Raw genomic sequence first — 19,892 nt, 5'->3', positions numbered from 1 at the left:
AGTGAGTACAATTTGATTTGGATCCATATAAAAATCTGGAGGATTTAAATATGCTTTATTTGATATTGGATAAAGGCTTGATTGAATTAAAGTGGGCTGTTGGGCCTTGGTGGAGGTATGAGCTCTACTGAATGCCATTCTAGTTGAGGCAATTAATTAAAAAAAAAAAAAATCCTAGGACATATTTACATTTGGGTTCCCCTCTTATCAAAAATGTGTCTGTGTCTTTTTTTCCTCTTGGTCCTTGCAGTGACCTTTAAGCTACACTGTGAAAAATCATTTATGTCCAGAGTTTGGCACTAAAAGGCTGTTTTCAGGTTCAATCTACTGAAGATGGAAAGTTCCTCTGTGACCACCTTGAATCTGAGCTTAACCCATGAATGTACGAGCAGGATCTATTAATTCACAGTCCACTTACACAACTTGCACAAGTGTGATGTAGAAACTTGAAGCCTCCAGTACACATACACTGGCTTTCAATGAAGTAGGAGAAGTGTACAAGATTCGTATATTCCTAGATTATGGATTTGTTGGTGGCGTATACGTCAATATATTAATATTTATTTAAGTATTTGAACATATTTGTGGAAAATATCAGACACCAATTGTTATTCAGAGAATTTTCATATGTCTCAAAACATGTCAAGAGGGGAGGTTTCAGAACAGGAGTAGTATTAGTATGTGTAGCATAGCAGTAGTATAGTAGTAGTAGTAGTAGTATATGACAGAGGAAAGAACATGAGTAACACGAGAGATACAAACCTGAGCAAATCCAACAAAAAACAGCTGATGATTGGTCATTCCCACCGCAGGCAGCGTGGCCTCCTCGCCGTTCTTTTTGACCCAGTTCACGTAAGCCTGCAAAGGAGCAAATGATCATATTACGCACATGCGTACACTCACGAATCAAGAGTATAGTGATATACATCAAGGGGGAAAAGAAGATCCTTCAGGTCCTCAACAGAGTCGTTTCACTCTGTTTAACGTGGATCACATAATGCAGGCTGCTTACACTTCTATATGATTTGCTCATCTCCTTTGTAGCTCATGACCTTTCATTACATGGAAAGAATGTGTGCATGTGAAGAAGTAACCAGAGGCTGACAAGGCCACTCGTAACCACCTGTTGCATTTCCAGGCTTCGCCGTAAACCTCACAACCTGCTTTTTCCAATACAGATGAATGGATGTGACCCACTCGACAAATAAACTAATGCAGAGGATTAATGTGAGACCTGCGCGATAGTTTCTGACCTTGTAAACATACAATCTGTCAGTGCTGCTCTCGGAAACATAGCAGCAGAGGTCTGACCTTTCCATGATAATCTAAATGCTCTCTTGGCATTTGGTTGCTTGTTTTCATCAGTGACAGAAATCCGTTTCCCCTCACGGTTTCGCAGCATACAGAAGATAAATGAGGTTTGTTATGCTTCCTATCTGACATCAGACCTTGTAGGCGGCCTTGAGTCCGCCGTTGTCAGCGATGTTCTCTCCCAGGGTGTGTCTTCCATTCAGCGGCTCCTTGTTGATGCTGTAATTTCCGTACTGCTCCACCATGCACTGGGTCTGCTTCTTAAAGGCCTCCACAGACGAGTTCTTCCACCAGGGACGCAGGTTTCCATCCTTGTCGTATTCCCTCCCTTTAATAAAAGTGTGAAATATAAACTGCATTCTGTGCCAAGTTGTGCTTTTTCAATCATTTTGTTTTTAAAGATTTACTTTCAGGATGGTTAGTTTTTAACTTCTGAAATGTAAATGTTTCAAAAATAAAACTTGTTCCCAACCTTGGTCATCAAAAGCGTGAGTCAGTTCATGTCCCATGACTACTCCAATTCCACCGAAGTTAAGAGCTCTGAAAGACATGAAAGAAACACAACAACTTTTACGATTTGTGTTTATGGTCCTGAAATTGGTTAAAGCAGTGGCCGTAATTAGATCAGCAATAACAATAAAATCCACCTATCAGCACCTCTAAAGCTATTTATATCTTGATTGTTTAATTTGTATAAAAACCCAAGTGTAAGTGACAGTTTGTGGTTTTACGGGAGGTCATGTGCGATGCTATTTTTTGGTCGGCTTCAGTGACATCGTGGAATCTTGTCACTGTGAGTTAGTTTATTCATTCAAACTTCATTTATACTCAAGAGATCATTAAGGGGTGACCATCATTTGCAATGACATGAAGTCAATTACAAAGAAAATGATGAAAAACAGCAACAAAGAGATACAGTGACAAATAAAAGGCACTCCCACTATTGCCGTTAAAAACTTGTGGTTGAGAGAGAGAGAATTGAGCGCTGCCCACATCTCAGATTTGTTCAGCATTTCAAATTGAACGAATCCATATATAATATCCCAATGAAATTCATTAATGAAGTGAAACAAAATGGCCGAACAGTCCGATTATCAGACCAAGGACTGAAGTAGTTAAAAACAGCAGCTAAATTACGTTTTCAGTGGACAATGTTTTTATTTTTATTTGATGCTGCTTTTACGGCTTTATGAACCAAAGAAAATCCATCCAACATAATTTAGTAAACCTGACGGTCAATGCAGAAGACCTACTTTGGCCATGAACGACTATAGAACGGAGCCTGAAGAATTCCCGCCGGCAGCACCATCTCATTCTTGGTCGGGTTGTAATATGCATTCACGGTCGGCGGGGTCATGCTCCACCTGCAAAAACAGGAGCACAGAGAGCCGCCGTGTGAGGCTGACATCAAGGTCACACCGAAATCAAAAACATTGATTCTGCCCCGCTCTGCCGTGCCCGGCTGACTGCAGATCAGTCTGAAAGGCACTGGAACACAGATCTGATATGCCCCCTCCCTCTCGTAGCCTAATTAGAGACAAGGATCAGTTTGGCGGAGAGACGTTGGTTGCCTGGGAACATTTGTGGACAGCAGCAGTATTCTGCTGAGTCAGTACAATGGGAATGTGTCCCTGCTGGAGCGTGCAGCCTCCTCTCTGGAAAGCGGGGAGGTGGGGATGAGGGAGCGACTCACTGGTTTCTGTTGGGAGTTTTCCTCAGCTGGTCCGCAGTCACTCTGGCTGAGAAGTTGTAGTACTGCATGACGTTTTGGAAGTAAAGATCTGATACCACCTCAAACTAAACAGAGGAAGTGACAGAAAAAGTTAGTGTTTTAGTGAGGCAAAATGAGATGGTTAGAACGTATAATACAGCTCCACATTTACCTACATCATTGAAAACTTTGTCGAGCTTTGTCGAGTTCATAATGAACTCTGGATATCCCACCATGTTGTAGATTGCATCTGCCTGTGACAAATATAAAAAAGAAAAAAACTGTAAACGACATATTTTCACACCAGGTGGCAGTGCTGTGTATCTTAGCACACAGAACAGCTCAACAGAACTCATATCAGATGGTAATTTCTCCCGAAAGCAGCAGAGAGAAACACAATAAGTCTTTCTCCCACCTTCTCCTTTGCTGCTTTTTTCGTCTCTGAGTCCATCCAGCCCACATACTTCAGGCTTTCCTCAAAGGCCCATTTAATTTCTCCAACCATATCCTCAGCCTGAAGCACAGAGTCAGCAGACAGAAGGAAGTCAGAGGCACATCATCTCACACAGTAGGAGCAGTTATTGTGAGGGGACGACTTTGAAGTTCTTACAATGGCCTTGCTGTCCTCAGCAAAGGTGGCTTTGACAAACATGGCTCCGAGGGCGAAGCCCAGGGCGCTGTCGGTGTCGCTGACGCACAGCTTCCAGCGTGGAGTGCAGCTCTGCATCATCAAATCAACACATCCAGACACGTTAAGAAGGAATGCACCCACACATTCTCTTACAATGTTAAATAACATTGCTGTTTTGTCTGATACAATTAGTCACTTCCTATGTTTTCCCAGACTGAACATGACTAACCCTACAGTTCGTGGGTGGACTTGTTACTTTGAGCTGTGGGCTACATGTGTAGGTGTTGACAGAACTGTAGTGATAGTGAAACAGTCAAAGCGAGACAGATAACACTGTCTACTAATAGACGCCCAGTTTTCATGCAAAGCCATGTGATAGTTTGGTGACCTGGCTGATCGCTTCCTGCTTTTCACCCGATGCATGCTGGGAGGAGGATAAGCATGTATATAAAACTGATGAATGGATTGTTTCCAATATGTGAAGTGGGGACCTACACTCTCTGTTGGTTTTATTCCTGCATTTCTTTAAATTAGTCATTAAGAAATCGATACCGCCATCTTTTTATTGAGCACATACCCTGCCTGTATTTTTACATATGTTATTGTACCTTTGAGTGGACATTGCTATTATTTGTATTATTTCTTTCTATTTTGTTCATGGTGTGTTGATATATTTTGGAGTGGATATATTCATGTTGTTTTTAAAGTTTTCCTTGCTGAAAAAGGATAAAAAAGGTTAAAAAAAAAAGAAATCAACACAAACTATATCAGCGTCATAGTCGGACTACCACAGACTTTTGGGATATAGAACATAAACTCTTAACTGCCACGGATTAAAAAGGAGTGGCGGTGTGTAGAGGATTCACATGACAAGGAAAATCAACACGAGCAGAAAATGAGACGAAACAGTTGTGATCTTCTCGTGACCTTTCTTGTGAGTTCAGTGTTTTTGAGCCGTTATCTCTCTGTGGGCTGAAACATCGTGTTCTCTCCAAAGGACACAGTCGTGGGGGTTTTTGTTAAGACAAAATGGTGACATTAGGACACATGCAGATTCTCTTGGTATTTACAGTCAAAACTGAAGACTGACAAGCAAGAAAGAAAGGTCAGTTTCACTTAGTGTTGAACTAGCCTTCATCTAGCTCAACACTACAATAGCCTTTGACTTGTATATACTTACATTTAGTAATACAAGTTATATAAAGTTATACATTATACCCATTTTGGTTATTTTGAGCTATTTTCTAAATTTGTTTAAAATCAAGTTTTGCAATTTGTTGCACTGTTTTTAACTCATATTCATGAAAGAATATAAGATATATACACACAATTCAGAAATGGCCATATCCTTTTTCAATGACTATGTCTTCCCTCCACCTTGAAACAATAATTTTACATTCTTTAAAATCAAAATCTCACACTAAAACTCACTAACCCCAGAGTATAGTCACTGACTGAGGGTTAAAAAAGCCCCTGGCTGACAAAGTTATTATCAGGTGAAAGGAAGGACAACGACAAATGGAGCTGCATGAATTGTAAGATAAAGAGGAAACAAGGTCGGAGGGAGGAAATGAGGAGTGTACTGAGCAAGTTGTAAACCGCGCACATAGGCACAGATGGAAAAAGAGACAGCAGCACTCTCACATAAAACAGATACACACATCGGGAGTTTTGTGTTTGTTATTGCAGCCTGACCCCAGTGGAAAACAAGACCGAGGGAACAGGATCTCGCTCAGATAAGGTCCGGGGGTCAACGGAGTCTTCACAGTCAGTAACTCACTGAGAAGGAAGTAAAACTTGCAGCCTAGTCAACTTAATATACACGTCTGATATCTTCACCTATGAGTCTACTAAAGGCTCAGTTCACCCAATTTACAAAAAACACCTTTTCTCATTTATCTATAGTGTAGCGCATTGCAGATTATTCTGATCTGTTCGACGCTGGATTTAAGATAACTGTCTCTAAGATTTTTGCTAACAACCCAGAAACTAATAACATTTGGAGGAAGTCTCCACCACAGGAACCAGGGATTAAATTAAGTTCGGGGGACATTATTTTACCCCCCATAAAGTCCCTGCTTAGGGGGGAGTATTTTCCAGAAGTACAGGAACTTTAGGGTCGGTCTTGCAGCGCTAATTTCCAATTTTTTAGGGTTAAAATGAAGTTAAAGAAGAAAGCACACAACAGATGGACTTATCACTGCTGTTGTATAGTCCGTGGAACAATGATGTGTAAAAAAAAGCCATCATACTCGACTTCAACTTCAGTGCAAGTGCACATAACCCAGAGAGCCTCTGTATACTTTACGAGTCAGTAAAAACAGCAAAACACAATATTACATGTAAAAATGCACATATATTTAGAAGCACTCATACACACAAATAAGTAAAAGTGTCAACGAGACGACGTGGTTGAGGTGAGTAATTGAAAACAAGGATCATACAGTGTATCGTTAACAGGATTAAAAATGAGAACATTCAGTGATTTGAGTACCCAGCTGGTGAAGTCAGGAGGGGTCATAGTGAACAGAAAACAGATGTGTTTTCAGTCTGGATTTGAAAATGTTAAGGGAGCTTGCCTCTCGAGTGGTTAGTGGTAGGTTATCCCAGATAATTGTAGCTCTTTGGGCCAAGGCTCCACCACCAAAAGAGTTTTTATTGAATAAAAGTTTAACTGCAGGAATTTTCTTTTTATAAGCCTTTATTAACCGACAGCCTCTGTTTCCATGTACATGAAAAATAAGCTACTGAGATTTTTCCTTTACCTAATGAAATATTTCTATCTTGTATATCTTTGCTGACTGTGATACATGTAATGATGCAGTTTATAGAGTTTTTTCTTATTTCCATTTTTCGGTCGAAGCATTTTACGACATGCACATATTGAAGACAAGACCTTTTGAGTAAAATCATAGTCTGTCTGCATTTTACAAAAAGCCTATTTCTCAGTTGAGGAAACAAACTTATTTCAACTGGTTTATTTCAGTTTTAGTTGCAACGTAACTATTTTAAGACACAAGGACGAACAGCTATGTGTTATGTTTCCCCTCATCTTACCATACTGCTGCCCATGTGATAATGCCATGTGGTGAGTCTTTGTAAAGGACTGATGCAAACATAAACATTTTGTTGGGCACCCTGGTACACATGGAAACCAACAAAAAAAAAAAAATCAGGGTTCACCAGCAGAAAAGTAGTCGTGTTGAGCAAATTCCTCTATTTAATCTCTTATCCCAATTAAGGAAACCAGGTGGAGGAAATCAGGTTGAAAGACATTAAGCACCAAGTGATTATTTACAGTTTGTGTCAAGTCTTGTCATAATGATGGGAACACTCTGCTTGGTGCCAATTTCCATTTATCTGCATTCAGTACAAATGAATCCTCTGCCAACTGTCACACACAAGAACAAGAGGTCAAGTGAAAAGCTCTCTAAACCCAGCTGTTTGGCTTTGGGATATTTCCTCTGCCAGTATATGCTGGCCTTCTAAAAAAGCCCACATACACTCAGACTGATAGCACTTTCAAACATTTACTTGATTCATATGTCAGCAACAGCAGCAATGTATCAACATCAAACTGTTTTTTTTACGCAAAGAGCAGAAAGATAACGGCAAACAGTGGCTGATATTCTTATATTCAGTTCACAATCATGTTAAAATACATTATTTGGATGAGAATCTGCCGGCAGATGAAACATGTACAGTACATTGCCGTTTGTCCCACTTTTTATCTGCTTTATTCAACCCTTGTTTTAAAGATAAATCTGTGTCATGTCGGATTAAAGCGGCTGTAAAAATGATCTCTTACCTTCTTGGTCCCGTACATGACCTCCAGGAAGCGCTGCTCAGCATCCTGAAACCGTTGGTCTAAAATGGACACCATCTTCCTCACCACCTTCATTATCATATAGTTGTTGAGCAGACTGAAAAGGAGATGTCAGGAGAACAGCGTAAATACTTTTAAAGTTCCCTTTGTCCTTTCTATCATCGTTCTTCTAGAGGGAACAGTACAACCTGTTTTTGACATGAAATGGAAAAACTATTAAGTGTATCTGACCTTTTATTTGTTTTAGTTATGAGGTCAGAAACTTTCTGGAGGTATTCTTTGGCATAAACAACCACCGGCTCTGACTCGTTGAGCGGGACAGGAGCAAACACTTCTGTGAGGTATGGCATCCAGTCCACTGCAGGAACCAGACCCTGCAGAGACGCAGATGAAACACACGCATATGAACAAACACTGACTGTGTTGTTGAGAAAACTCAGCCTTAAGATTTATATTTATATTTCCATTTTCACACAGCACAGCGTTTCTTTTCTTTTGGTAAGTCTTAGGAGTGCTTATGATTTGTGCAAAATGAGCATCTTAAGTGCTGTATACTGTCATTGCAGACAAGGGAGACACTTACTGCCAGATCCTTGGCCTTCATCTTATTGTAGATGAGCTCCTCATCTCTCCTCTCCTCCTGAGGGACAGTGATGTTGGCCAGGGTGGTTTCAAAGTCCACAATCTCCCCCATCAGCGACCGAGACGTCTCCTCGGAGCCGCCCAGGAGAACCCCTAACTCCACCAGGAAGTTGAGGTATGCTGTCAGATACTGCAAAGTCCAAGAAGGCAGCACAGTGAGGTGGAGGTGGAGGTGGGAGCGGTTGGGAAAGTAAGAGGTGTGTTTATAATTCAATTAGGAGAGTAATCCCAAACTGTGCAAATACAAGCTACTATGGAGAGTATTTCCCCTGAAGCTGAAATATTTCTCTTTCATTATTTATTAACTTTATTTACAGAAATCTGCAATCAGCCTTTGGTTTTTTCGTTCTCATTACAGAAAATGCCAGAATTTGATTAGGTGACCTGAGCTGAGCTTTAATATCTTTTGCTTTTACAGTGTAATGCTGTAAATGAGCCATCCACTGTACCTTTTCATTTGCTGTTTTGTTGAGGTAGTAATCCCGTGAAGGTAGTCCCAGGCTGGACTGATCCACCTAGAGTTAAGAGAAACCTTATGACTTCCACTTCACCCTCCATTTCAACTCACACAGCCTTTTATTTTCATTCCTGTGCTTCCAGCATGGAGGCTTAAAGCAAAAGCTTGCCAAAGATATTATCAGTACCGTTTGTTATGGTCTCATGACACCCTACAAAGGAATGGATGTCAAACTGTCAGTGTGAAACCACGACCACTGTGATAATGAGTGGATTGTCCCCATAATATCAGCAGAGATAAAATCTGGCCCCTTAGGGAAGTCTGTGGAAGCTGCTTGTGTTGGAGGGAACTCTGTGTATGTGTTGATGTATTTAAAGGGTTAGTTTGGAGTTTTGGGGCAGTATGAGGTACTTCAACACATAAGTTCAGATGTGAACTGAAGACCAAAGTCATACAATTACAAAAACACACTGACTGATCGAGGCAGCAGTAGACCTGCAACTCCTGGTTCTGCGAGGTAAAATGGTGTTACACTTAATACACTTAATTTTTCAAACTAATCTACAATGACCTCTCACCTGGATAATGTTACTGTTGGAGTTTTTGGAGTCAGTGCTGACAAACACGGTGAAGAAAGGCGAGGTTCGGTAGTTGGCTGACACCATACGCAAAACTTCCTGGAAGTTGTCCTTGTCCCAGGATCCGGTCAGGGCCCATCCTCCTATCTGAAACAGACAGGGTTGAGGCAGACACTCAGAGACAGCTGGGCGAAAGGAAATTGCTTCTTTTAATGATTAAAATGATGAAAGTGTTTGATGTTTGATCGCTTTGGGAAAGAAGCATACCTGGCTGATTAGCTCTTGTAGTGGCTTAGCTCCTAATTCCTCAATCTTGGCCTCATTCATGCAGGCCTGATAATATCGCTGGGCCTTTTCCTCAGCCTTACTCAGACCTTTCATCGTTGTGTTTTCTGCCCAGTAAAGATATAAGACAAATAAACGTAAATGCAAAGTGAGACCAGAAAAAGAGACGGAAAAAGGGAAACGTTACACCTTTGCCTGGGGTAAAGGCAGCTGAGGACACTGAAAAGCACTCAGACAAGGACTCTTACCTAATAAATGCTTCATCACGAGCATGTTATGCTCCCAGAGGTTGCTGAAAGGTCCCCAGCGGGACTTGCCCTCGGGGAGAGGGTTGCTCTTCACCCAGCCCCCGCAGGCAAAGTTGTAGAAGTCATGGCAGGGGTCTACGGATCGGTCCAGGGCTCCCATGACCGCACTGGCCACAGTAATGCATGGCTCTGTTAGGCACAAGCCCGGGTGAGCTGCAGGAGAGCAGATTTTTAAAAAGAACATGTTTAGTTCATAGATAGTTCACTTTTAATATCGACCCTCGACTGCTGGAAACTGTCTCTTGATACTTTTTTTTTTTGAGGATTACCGTGGAATCTGAAAATATTTCATAGGAGGACATCCAAATATACATGTGGGTCTTCAGACCATCTGGAAACTATTATTTTATAAAAAAGTAACAGCCAAGATATACAACCTGGAGGGAAAACTTCTCCTTGTAGAAATCCTTTATAAATAACTGAAACGTAGTTGATGATATTGACTTTTAGGAGGCAAAAGCACATTTTTTGCCAACTAATTAATGAATTGACTGTGTGTTTAAACACTTGATTTTATATCGGCCATGTTCCCTTTAACAAGGTGGCTAGTATTTACATGTCAGTGTTACTCCTACGTTTTCCTGAGAACTGTTATTTTGTGTGTTACTCCTCTGTAAGGACACTCCCACACAGAGTTTAAAAGCCTGCAACTCCCCTCCAGTTAGTTAGAAGTGAAGAAGCCTCTTGGATGAGAAGTGAAAACATCATCAAGAAACTGAAACATGTCCAGTTGCCTACGATACAGCACTTTGAATTACCATGACCTGGACGACTGAGAACCTTCATCAACCTCTAGGAAATCGTTAAGCAGAAGTGATCAGTGACTTTTGGCTGCTCTGTGGTACTTTTTTTGACAATCTAAACACAAAAGCTGTTAAACAGGAAGAGCTCTCAAAAGCCAAAGAAAGTGTTTAGAGAAGTGTAAGTGCGAGTACAAATCCAGGGGACAAGTCACCTCTAATGCACGACTTACAGTAAAGACTTTTTCCCCACCTGTCCATATAAGGTATCAAACAGAGACGGATCCACATTTACGAGCAGTGATGAGGTTAGTGCCCTCTGGAGGATTTCATCCTTATTCCTTTTATTATTTCAAAGTGTGATCTGACACGCAGCTCTGAATAGGAGGATGTGGCATTAAGTTTCCCATGGTAATTCTGAGGAAACCGACACAGATGAGACGTCGCCTGGATGTGATGGTAAATCCACAAGCCCTTTTTCCATAATGAACAAGCTCAAGGGAGAGATTTAGAGTTGTTTTTAGGCAGCTTATCTAAAGGTGGGGCTTTGGTTTAAAAAAATAACCCACATATACTGTATTAAATCCCACCGCCCTGTAGTTTTACAGTTGGATGGACAAATAAAGAGATTCATGCACATTCAGCTTAGAAAGGTTGTACGCAACAGCTTTTGACCTGGATACAACAGAACATCCTTCTCCTTCACAATTACCTTTGATGAGAGGATTGGTGCGAGCTAAACAAACTCATTCTTAAAGAGTCATTATGCATCTGCTTTTCGTGCTAAGACCCACGCTACTCTGCCTCTCATTGGCTTGTACTTGTTGCCTTCACTCTACTCTGCCTCTGATTGGCTTAACATGATATTCTTACCCTAACCATAAACAATCTCACTCTTCATGCCTAACCCTGACCCACCCAACCAACAAAGGCAACTAATAACAGGCAGGGTAGTAGAGCCCGACCAATACTGATACTGATAGCAAGAAGATAGCTAGAAGTAAAAAATCTTGATGTTGATAGATCAGCCGATATACACATCTTTGCAATGATCCCAGCCTTTGTGGTCATCAAATACTTGTGACAAAGATATGAAAGGGAGGCAGGGTATTTGTGCATTTGTACATGCAAGTTTTCATGTTCTTATCAGGGAACCTATACGCTGATACCAATTTATCTGTGATAGGCCAAAATCAGCCCATAATATGAGCAAACCAATATGGCGCCACAGAGTAGGGCTGTCTTAGCAAGGAAAGCAGTGGAATCCAATACAACGTATAATCCACCTATTTTTTGTCCAAGAAATATACACGAACATAACCACAATACAATTGTAAATTATTGTTTTTACACTTTAGACCAAATGAGGTGGTGCGTCGAAAAAGTTGAAACCTACGCAACTTTCGTAGAAACGCTGCCTGGCGTCACACCGCTGTGGCCAATCACATAAACTGGCAATCAGACTTGCTGCATGAATGATTGAAGCCTCAGTAGATTGTAACGTTGTGCGTCATGTATTCACTCAGTTTGGCTTTGTACACCATCCGTGGATGCCAACGTTCAAGGTAGGACCGACATGCTTAACATACTGTGGCTGAAGCATGACGGCAGATCAGAGGCAGATCGGGCCAGTAGCAGGGCGTGTTATTTAGCATGGCTAAATGCTACAAAGGGAACACAACGGACATTTCTTTTCGGAGCCTGACGTTTCACTTGCGATCACTCAGTTTGGTCTTGTTTCCCAGTTTAAAACACACAGTAATGATCTGCCTCACATCCTGGTTGTTTACTGTTATTTTGTAATCCATCAATGTTGACAAACGATCACCAGCATGCTAATAGCATAACAACACAGCCAACCATGGAGTGACACTCCCACACTGACGCACAAGCCTGCAGCATTTCACCGCCCCACCTGAGTTTGTCTGTATGTACCCTGAGAGGTGCTGGTAGGTGGCTTTTGTTACCTCTGTTTGTTTGCTACTGTCACCAGTATTCACTCCAGATTTACTGCAATGGACAGACGTGAGAAGGGTATCACAAGATGGTATCAAACTTCTCATCCATCTCAAGCAAGCACTTAGGCCTCTTTCCCTAAACCATCCCTTTCAACCCGTCTCCTCTTTGTGTGTGTTTTAATCTGAATTACTCCTCTTCTTGGAAAGGTTTGTTTTTGATTTGACAATACATTAAAAACTTGAGAATAAAGAGGATATAAGAACAGTTTTAACCTGAAGTCTTCTGGTAAGACTACATCACAGAGGCCGCAGGTGTTACTTTTCAGCTTATGTCACCACTGAGTTTAACTAGAACTTTGAACTCACTCTGTTTGTAGAAGACGCCGGTGGTGATGAGACACACAAACAGGCCCACAGACACGACACACAGCAAAAACAGCAGCCTCCTCTCTCTCGGTGTCCTGTCTGGCCAACATGAGGGACCGCGGCCGTGCAGAAGAGTCACCTGCACACACACACGCACACGCACACACACACACACGCACACACGCACACACACACACACAATAAAACCTTTAAAGCACTTCATTTAACTCACTGTGATATTGTTTTGGCGTTTTAAAATAGCTAAAAGACATAACAACAAACTTTAAATCAGCTTTAAACCACATGAAAACACTCTTAATAATGTCACTGTGTTGCACCAATACAGTGTGGAAAATGTTGTCTGTAGTCAAACAGCTTCTCAAGGATTTGATGACAGGTTTGGTTTTAAAACACAATGGCTTCTCTATTACGGCGCTTTCGACCCTCCTACATAGAAAAGGTTAAGCATTCTTCTATTGTTTCCTCATCTCTAGTTTAACATTCACTCATAAAGGACTTTTTCCTTCTGGCCCAGATCGGGAAAAAACACAATAATCCAGTTGAACCATATCTGCTGCTTTTGTGTTTCACCTGTAGACCATAAGGAAGTCAACCAAGGACAAGAGACAGCGCCTAGTTTATAGATATTCTGGTTCCAAAAAAAAACTATAAAGCCTCTCAGAAAAGAATTTATGAGCTAAAGAGAAGTCCATACTTTGTGGTGAGTAATCAGTGATTGATGCAGTGGATTTTAAACCAGCATACCGTGCTCATGCACTTTTTCTACTGAATGTTTCTTTAGCTGAAGCTGCCAAGGGAACTTATTTCCTACAGGAATGATTCCAAGGGTCACTCACAAATCTTTCCCAGGACACATTTAGCGCTCCGGCCGCTGTAAATAAATGCCAGATCTCGGACCTCACATATATCCTGTGGAAGTCAATTACCCCTGAAGTGTACATTTATATACATATATAAGGATCCGTTTTATTACTATTAGCTTAGATGGGAGTCCAACAGTCAAACTTAATGTGACCAAATCAAATGCCAAAGCCACAGTGGCTTCTTAATCCCAGCAGCTCAGCATGTTGGGCTGGTTTGGACCTAAACTGAGTGTGTTTAAGAGAAGAACCCAGCTGCCAAGCCTGTGCACTTTCCATCTACGGTTTATCACAATCTCTCAAAACCACATTTTATGCGCCTAAAAAAGTTACAGAAAAATGAGAATTATGTCTAAGTCTTGAATTCACAAACTATACTCTGCATATACGTATGAAATGTGAACAGAAATATCCACTCAGAAATGTGCAGTTGTTTAACACAAATAAGTGTCAACCTCAAGTTTGTCAGCCAATATATCAAACTAAAACCTCAAGAACTTGCTAGAAAGGATTTAAGGTTTAACAGACTTAGTTTGTGTGTGTCTCTCTAGTGAAAGAGAATTTGATCTCAGTGGGAATTTTGGGATAAATAAAGCTTAACTACCTACTCAAAGGCTATTAAGGCGTAAGAGTAAAACAACTCAGAATTTAAGCAGTGACAGATTTTGGACTTTGTTCAGACACATTGTTTTGGTTTAAAAACAAAAAGTATGCTGCTGTTACCAAAATGTACACACAGTTCTGCTGAAACGAGATTTGGACTCTGTGTTGATCTTCTTCTACAAAAACTGAGCTGCAGCATTAGGCTGATTTTAGGGTCCATAAACTGCTCATCCACAAGACAATCATATACCAGATGGGCGATAAAAACAAATTATATGAACAAAAAGCAAAATAGATGCTTCAGTAACATCGGTGTAAATGGTTCAGATGAAAATAACAGCATTAAAAGTAACAATGTAGTTTTTTTTTGCCGTACAAACGTCTGAAGAACATCCAAGTTCATTTTCTCATCCATCTGTTAGCATGATGTAATTAATGTATTAGCAGTAGAGCTAATATATGACTGTCATTACGTTTAATCCCATATTTCCAGCCTCACAGTGCAGCATCTGTTTAGCAGGTTGGCCTCTGTAACATATTATGGAGGCTTTTTGAAGTTCTGGCCTACAAAGACACATGTCGTGTTTCAACAAGAAAGAAAAGAGACTTTAAATGTCATATCAAATCCATTAGTTAACAGATCATATGCCTCCGGTTATGCACAGGCATTTAACCAAAGTGTATATCTGACGTACAATGTTTCATGTTTCTGGATTTATGACAACACGCTCCAGTTAAACCAGTTCAAACCAGCAGCCACGATGACACAAAATATGTGAATGTTCTGCAGTCACGGACATTTTTTAAAACATTTTCCTGAAAAGATCTGATTTTTACACGACAGCTGTTTCATTTTCCACATAGTGTGACACCCTAGAAGGCCAACACAGTTTTCTATGAACTGTATAATAATAGTCTACTGACAGTAACGCATTAGTTTATTTTTAGTATAGGGTGTTGCATGTTTACCTGCATAGGTGATGATGGGTAGATGTCGTCACCGGTGGAATCCACCAGGTCCTCCTCATCCAGCGTGGCTCTCTTATACGTTGACATCTGAAAAGTTAAATGCAGAAAAGACTCTCTCAGTGCTTCCATGTTCCTTCTACCCCGTCTCGTCTCCCACTCACGTGTGTGCGAGAGAGTGTTTGTGTGTGACGTCTATTCGTCAGCAGTCTCTGAGGCTTCAGGGTCGGGTTTCCCTTTAAAATCCATCAGGAGGTATCTAGTTTGTCTTGTTGGAGCTCTCCCACTCGAACACGGAGTTAACTTTCAGAGCACTCCTTTCAAAAGCACTTCTCTGCTCCACAACAACACCTCTCACAGTCCCCATAGTGCCTGGCAGATCCCCCAGAGGGGCAAACGTCACCAGTGCCACCACCAACAAAAACCTCCTCACAAAAAGTCCTTGGAAGCTCTCCTTGTGGGTCCCTCTCTTCCTTTCTAACAGTTCTGTGGCTCTTCCTGGGCAAACTTTTTTTCTCCTCTGGACTTCCTCCTTCAGTCTATGCAAACATGGCACGAGAGAAGACGGAACTAGTGAAAAACAGGAAGGAGCACTGACTGCAGCAACTTACATGACTGAGACTGGGTGTGTGGAAGTGATTGTACAATTGTGTGTGTGTGTGGTGTGTGTGAGCGCATTCTCCAATGTGGTTTCACTTAGATTTAGGGAGGGAACCCCCCCCAGTCGTAGATCACACCCAGTGTCTTTTCTATAGGACGTGATGCGCTCGGGGGAGGTGCCTGGACAGAATAACCTCCTCCTACTACATGCTTGTAGTTGCTGCCCGTGGCAACCTGTTACCTGATAGGCATGACAGCCACTTCCTCTCCAGTTTAACCCCTCAGCCACAGGCCTTCACTGCACGATACAAACACTGCATTTTGGATACTTTACTCCTCATTATGGTATTAAAACGTGGGTGATAAGCTTCAAAATAAAGGAAACAAAAATGTGAGTCACCTCCACCTGCTAAAATACTGTACATAAAAACAGCCAGTAAGTTCTACTAAACACGACATCCGCCCCGGATAAAGGACAAAATCTAGATATAATATCTAACAAACAAGTTTAAAAGTTGAATGTTAATATAATAATATAATTTCAATGCAGATATACAATTAAATAAATTATTTTTCCTGATAAAAAGCAGGAAATATCACTTGGTTTTACGTAGAAATGATATCCTTGCTTTATTTATCCAGTAGAGCGCACTTCGACTCCATTCTTACTCAGTAAGAGTCTCTCAGTCACACTGACCTCCTAAGGTCGGGACCGGAGCTGAGCAGAGCAGAGCAGAGTTTGCCTCCACAGTAGGTTTATAACTAGTTTGTGAAATTAACGACTCCATAAGTTTCCCCGTTTCAATTCAACCCACTTGGCCGTGAGTCATGACGTGCGTCGTTGTGTCGGTCATGCTTATCTGATCGTTATGTTGTAAGCTTAATATTAGTGCAGGCCGTCAACAACCGTCATGTCACTCTTATTGCTCATAAGTTCACTTTGCCGTATAACATTAACCTTATGACTGAGCATATTAAGGCTACATTCACAGCAGAGCACCAGGTTTTTTTCGGATTAACTTGCGGTACGTCGAGAGCTCGCCCTGCAACCAACAGCAGAGGCATTGGTCATCTCTTGACTGTTTGTGACCATTAAACACTGAAATAAAGAAATATTGCAAAACATGACATGTTTTGATAACATTACGCAAGAAAAGGCTTTTCTTGTCGGAGTTTGGTTCATAATAACTGTACTAATTATGTTGTTTATACTCCTACCTATTACCTAAATATAAAGATAGTAGTAAATTCATCATTTGTAAATACAAGCTTTGTTCATGTAGACATGCCTTGCAGTAAGAAAAATGCGGAACGTTGAGCTGCAAATGCCCAACGTAACGTTAGACATATTTGTAATAATAATAACAATTATTGTTATTATTATTATGACAATAAAGAAAAGTTCCTGCACTTTCTGATGCTTTTGAAGGTTTGTTCACATAAGTAATGAGTGTAAGCACAGGTAAATAGACATTTTTGATCAGCTGATCATACAGGAAATAAATTCCCCTTGAATATAAAATTCCTGTTTTTTTCTATCCTATAAGTTGGCCTTCAACTGTAAATGACATCCCTATGATGTATATGGTCAAACAAATTACTGTTTTAGGGTAAAACAAATAAAATGTGGGAAAAAAACAAGAGTAAACAAAGACCCCGAGGTTGAAACACGAGGCACTACAGGAGAATGTTTACATCTGATTCCTCTTCTCTACAGTGCCAGCACGGTGAAAAGGGCAGTGATTAACTTAGGCTGTCTGCCAGCCTGACAGAGACACAGCTCACTCCAGTCTGATTGCTCAACACAACGCAATACGGTGCAGGACTAACTACTCTGTGAAGAAAAAAATCCTGCTATGATTTTGCCTTTTCTGAAATACAATGAACACACAGTCACAGTCTCTCTCCCTCTGGACTTCAGCTTCATGCTCTGGCTTGCAACCTCCCATTTTAACATCCAGCAGCACAAGACAAACCAGTGACTGAAGATAAATGTTTATGCAATAAGGACCGATTAGATTTTCTGGTAAACATAACCAGAAGGGAATACGGTCGCAGATCCCTGCTTATTTTTCCCCCCACTTGTTTCACGTAAACATGCCGCAGAAAAAAAAACACGTTCCCACCACAAGCATTCCAGAGAATTCAAGGCAAAACCAAGAGCAGATTCCTGTTAAATCTTGTTTTCTATCAGACAAGATGCCGCAAATCCACTGCAAGGAGGAGGGAACTGCTGTTAGCCTCATCCTATCTCCAAAACAACAAGACATAAAATCATACGGGGTGCACCGGTAAGGGTAGGGTAGGGCCCTTTGCTGCATGTCATCCTCTCTCTCCCCTGCCTCTTTTCAGCTGACACTATTTAATCAAGCAGAAATGCAAAAAATAATCATCTTTAAAAAGAGAAATAAAATCATACCAGACAATTCCCGTGCCGGTGTGTTTTTAAACTCTGTTAAAGCTCAGCACCCGGCCACCCAAGTCACATTATCGGCTTATAGAGGGACTGTTGGGACAGAAGATGGAGGTGGGCTGGGACTCCGTTTTTCAATTACATAAATGGCTTCAAATGGCCTATTGCTCAAAGCAAAAAGAGCCTAATGGGGGTATTGACGTTTGACTTTTTCTCTCTGAACAAACAAAAAACGCAGCATTTGATCTCGATCAATAATTAACCTAGAGTGCGTGAAAGGATTACAGCTGTTCCCTTTAACTAAACAAGGGATGCTTACTGACTTTACTTAAACTGGATTTTATCTCACAGAAAAATAGCATGTGGCCTGTTTTGGATCACACTGCAGCGCAACAAATAGTGTCGCGGTGTAAACGATCTGGCACAGGCTGTGTTATTGTCGCACACATAAATTCCTCAGGGCACAATCGTCATTTTCCAACACTTTCCTGGCATTGAGGTCTGTGCAGATGTGATTGCCACATAGATTAACACCCCCCCCCCACAAGCCTTTTGCTGCTCGGTGACGGCGCTGCCTTCCCTTTCCTGTTTAAGATATTTGGTGACTAACCTGACGTTTTGCGCCTGATGCAGCGAGCCAAGATTTCCACATCTGTATCCTGCTCCACATAATCCTGAAACTAGGAATCAAACAAATATAAATATTTTAAATCTGAGGTCATCAGCCTGCCATAACCTGCAGGAGAGTGAGAGCGGTGTTGAATAACCTACTGAGGAGCTCCTGCTGATATCTGGAGTCATGCTCAGTGGCAACTGGGAGCCATGAGAACACACAAAATGATGCTCATAATAATGGTTTGTGGTCAAGGCCAGCTCGGGACAATTTGTAGATAATTTGCCATTGTGCCCCGCAGGGCATGAAGAAGTCCTCCCAAAGTAAAGCTGACAGTAAGAGGGGTCAGAATCCCATGATTTCTTGGAAGTGACGCGAGGCCACGGCCCCTCGAGTGAGGCCGTAAAACCACAAACATGCGTCAGTAATTCGTCACTGATCCTGCAAACCAGACAATTATTTGTAGCACGGGGGAGGGGGGGGGGCATTCCTCCAAGAATAACTGGAGCCTGTGTGTGTTTGGGTGCTGCGATCGCTTGAGGGTGACTTGTGCGCGACAGTTTGTTTCTGAGAGAGAAAAAACGACAACAGGATGACAATTTATAGAAGAAAAAGACAAAAAAAGAGAGAGAAGCCGACAAGAAAGGAAGGAGACTGCAGGTGATGTACAGGCGTGTTTGACGTAAGTTGGCAGTAAACACGTCTTGAATCTGAAAAAAGGCGGCTCGGCCAACCGCCGTGGTTAGCGCAGTCAGATGCGAGGCCTAGATGTGGTTTCAGACCACAGAGGAACAGTAATTAAAGACTACCATCCACAAAACAAGCTAAGTGACAATCTAATCCTCGTATTCTGTGTGATAAGTGACTTGACCTCCGTGATTGGAGTCATGATTCTCTTAAAAATACAACTTCTGCTTTTCAGTTCTGCTTCTTGGTGACACAGCATCCTTGTAAACTCTCTGTCGTACAGAGATTAAGCAGGTACCACAGAAAAAAACAGAAC

At 41.4% G+C, this 19,892-nt stretch overlaps 1 protein-coding gene across 6 annotated transcripts in view; it reads right to left on the bottom strand.

Moving 5' to 3' along the window:
* The window catches only part of ece1 (endothelin converting enzyme 1), a 60,279-nt gene that overhangs the window by 1,493 nt on the left and 38,894 nt on the right, over positions 1-19,892 (bottom strand). For 4 of the 6 annotated variants that reach the window (XM_084349635.1, XM_084349637.1, XM_084349638.1 and 1 more), the window contains 17 exons: positions 15,267-15,353; positions 12,814-12,952; positions 9,690-9,902; positions 9,424-9,548; positions 9,157-9,303; positions 8,571-8,636; positions 8,063-8,251; positions 7,711-7,853; positions 7,462-7,576; positions 3,633-3,743; positions 3,438-3,536; positions 3,199-3,276; positions 3,005-3,108; positions 2,565-2,675; positions 1,784-1,851; positions 1,449-1,639; positions 763-858 (listed from right to left, as the gene is read on the bottom strand). In XM_084349635.1, coding sequence (XP_084205761.1) covers positions 763-858; positions 1,449-1,639; positions 1,784-1,851; positions 2,565-2,675; positions 3,005-3,108; positions 3,199-3,276; positions 3,438-3,536; positions 3,633-3,743; positions 7,462-7,576; positions 7,711-7,853; positions 8,063-8,251; positions 8,571-8,636; positions 9,157-9,303; positions 9,424-9,548; positions 9,690-9,902; positions 12,814-12,952; positions 15,267-15,353 — 2,082 coding nt within the window. Of the gene's footprint in view, positions 1-762; positions 859-1,448; positions 1,640-1,783; positions 1,852-2,564; positions 2,676-3,004; positions 3,109-3,198; positions 3,277-3,437; positions 3,537-3,632; positions 3,744-7,461; positions 7,577-7,710; positions 7,854-8,062; positions 8,252-8,570; positions 8,637-9,156; positions 9,304-9,423; positions 9,549-9,689; positions 9,903-12,813; positions 12,953-15,266; positions 16,332-18,886; positions 18,944-19,892 lie in introns of those variants that run through there. The other 2 variants (XM_084349633.1, XM_084349634.1) reach the window with 2 other exon arrangements.

The sequence above is a fragment of the Pagrus pagrus genome (genome assembly GCF_965226575.1).
Source record: "Pagrus pagrus genome assembly, chromosome: 3".
Classification (NCBI taxonomy): Eukaryota; Metazoa; Chordata; class Actinopteri; order Spariformes; family Sparidae; genus Pagrus; species Pagrus pagrus.
The sequence above is the reverse complement of the archived record's forward strand: the minus strand, read 5'-3'. Positions and strand labels throughout refer to the sequence as shown.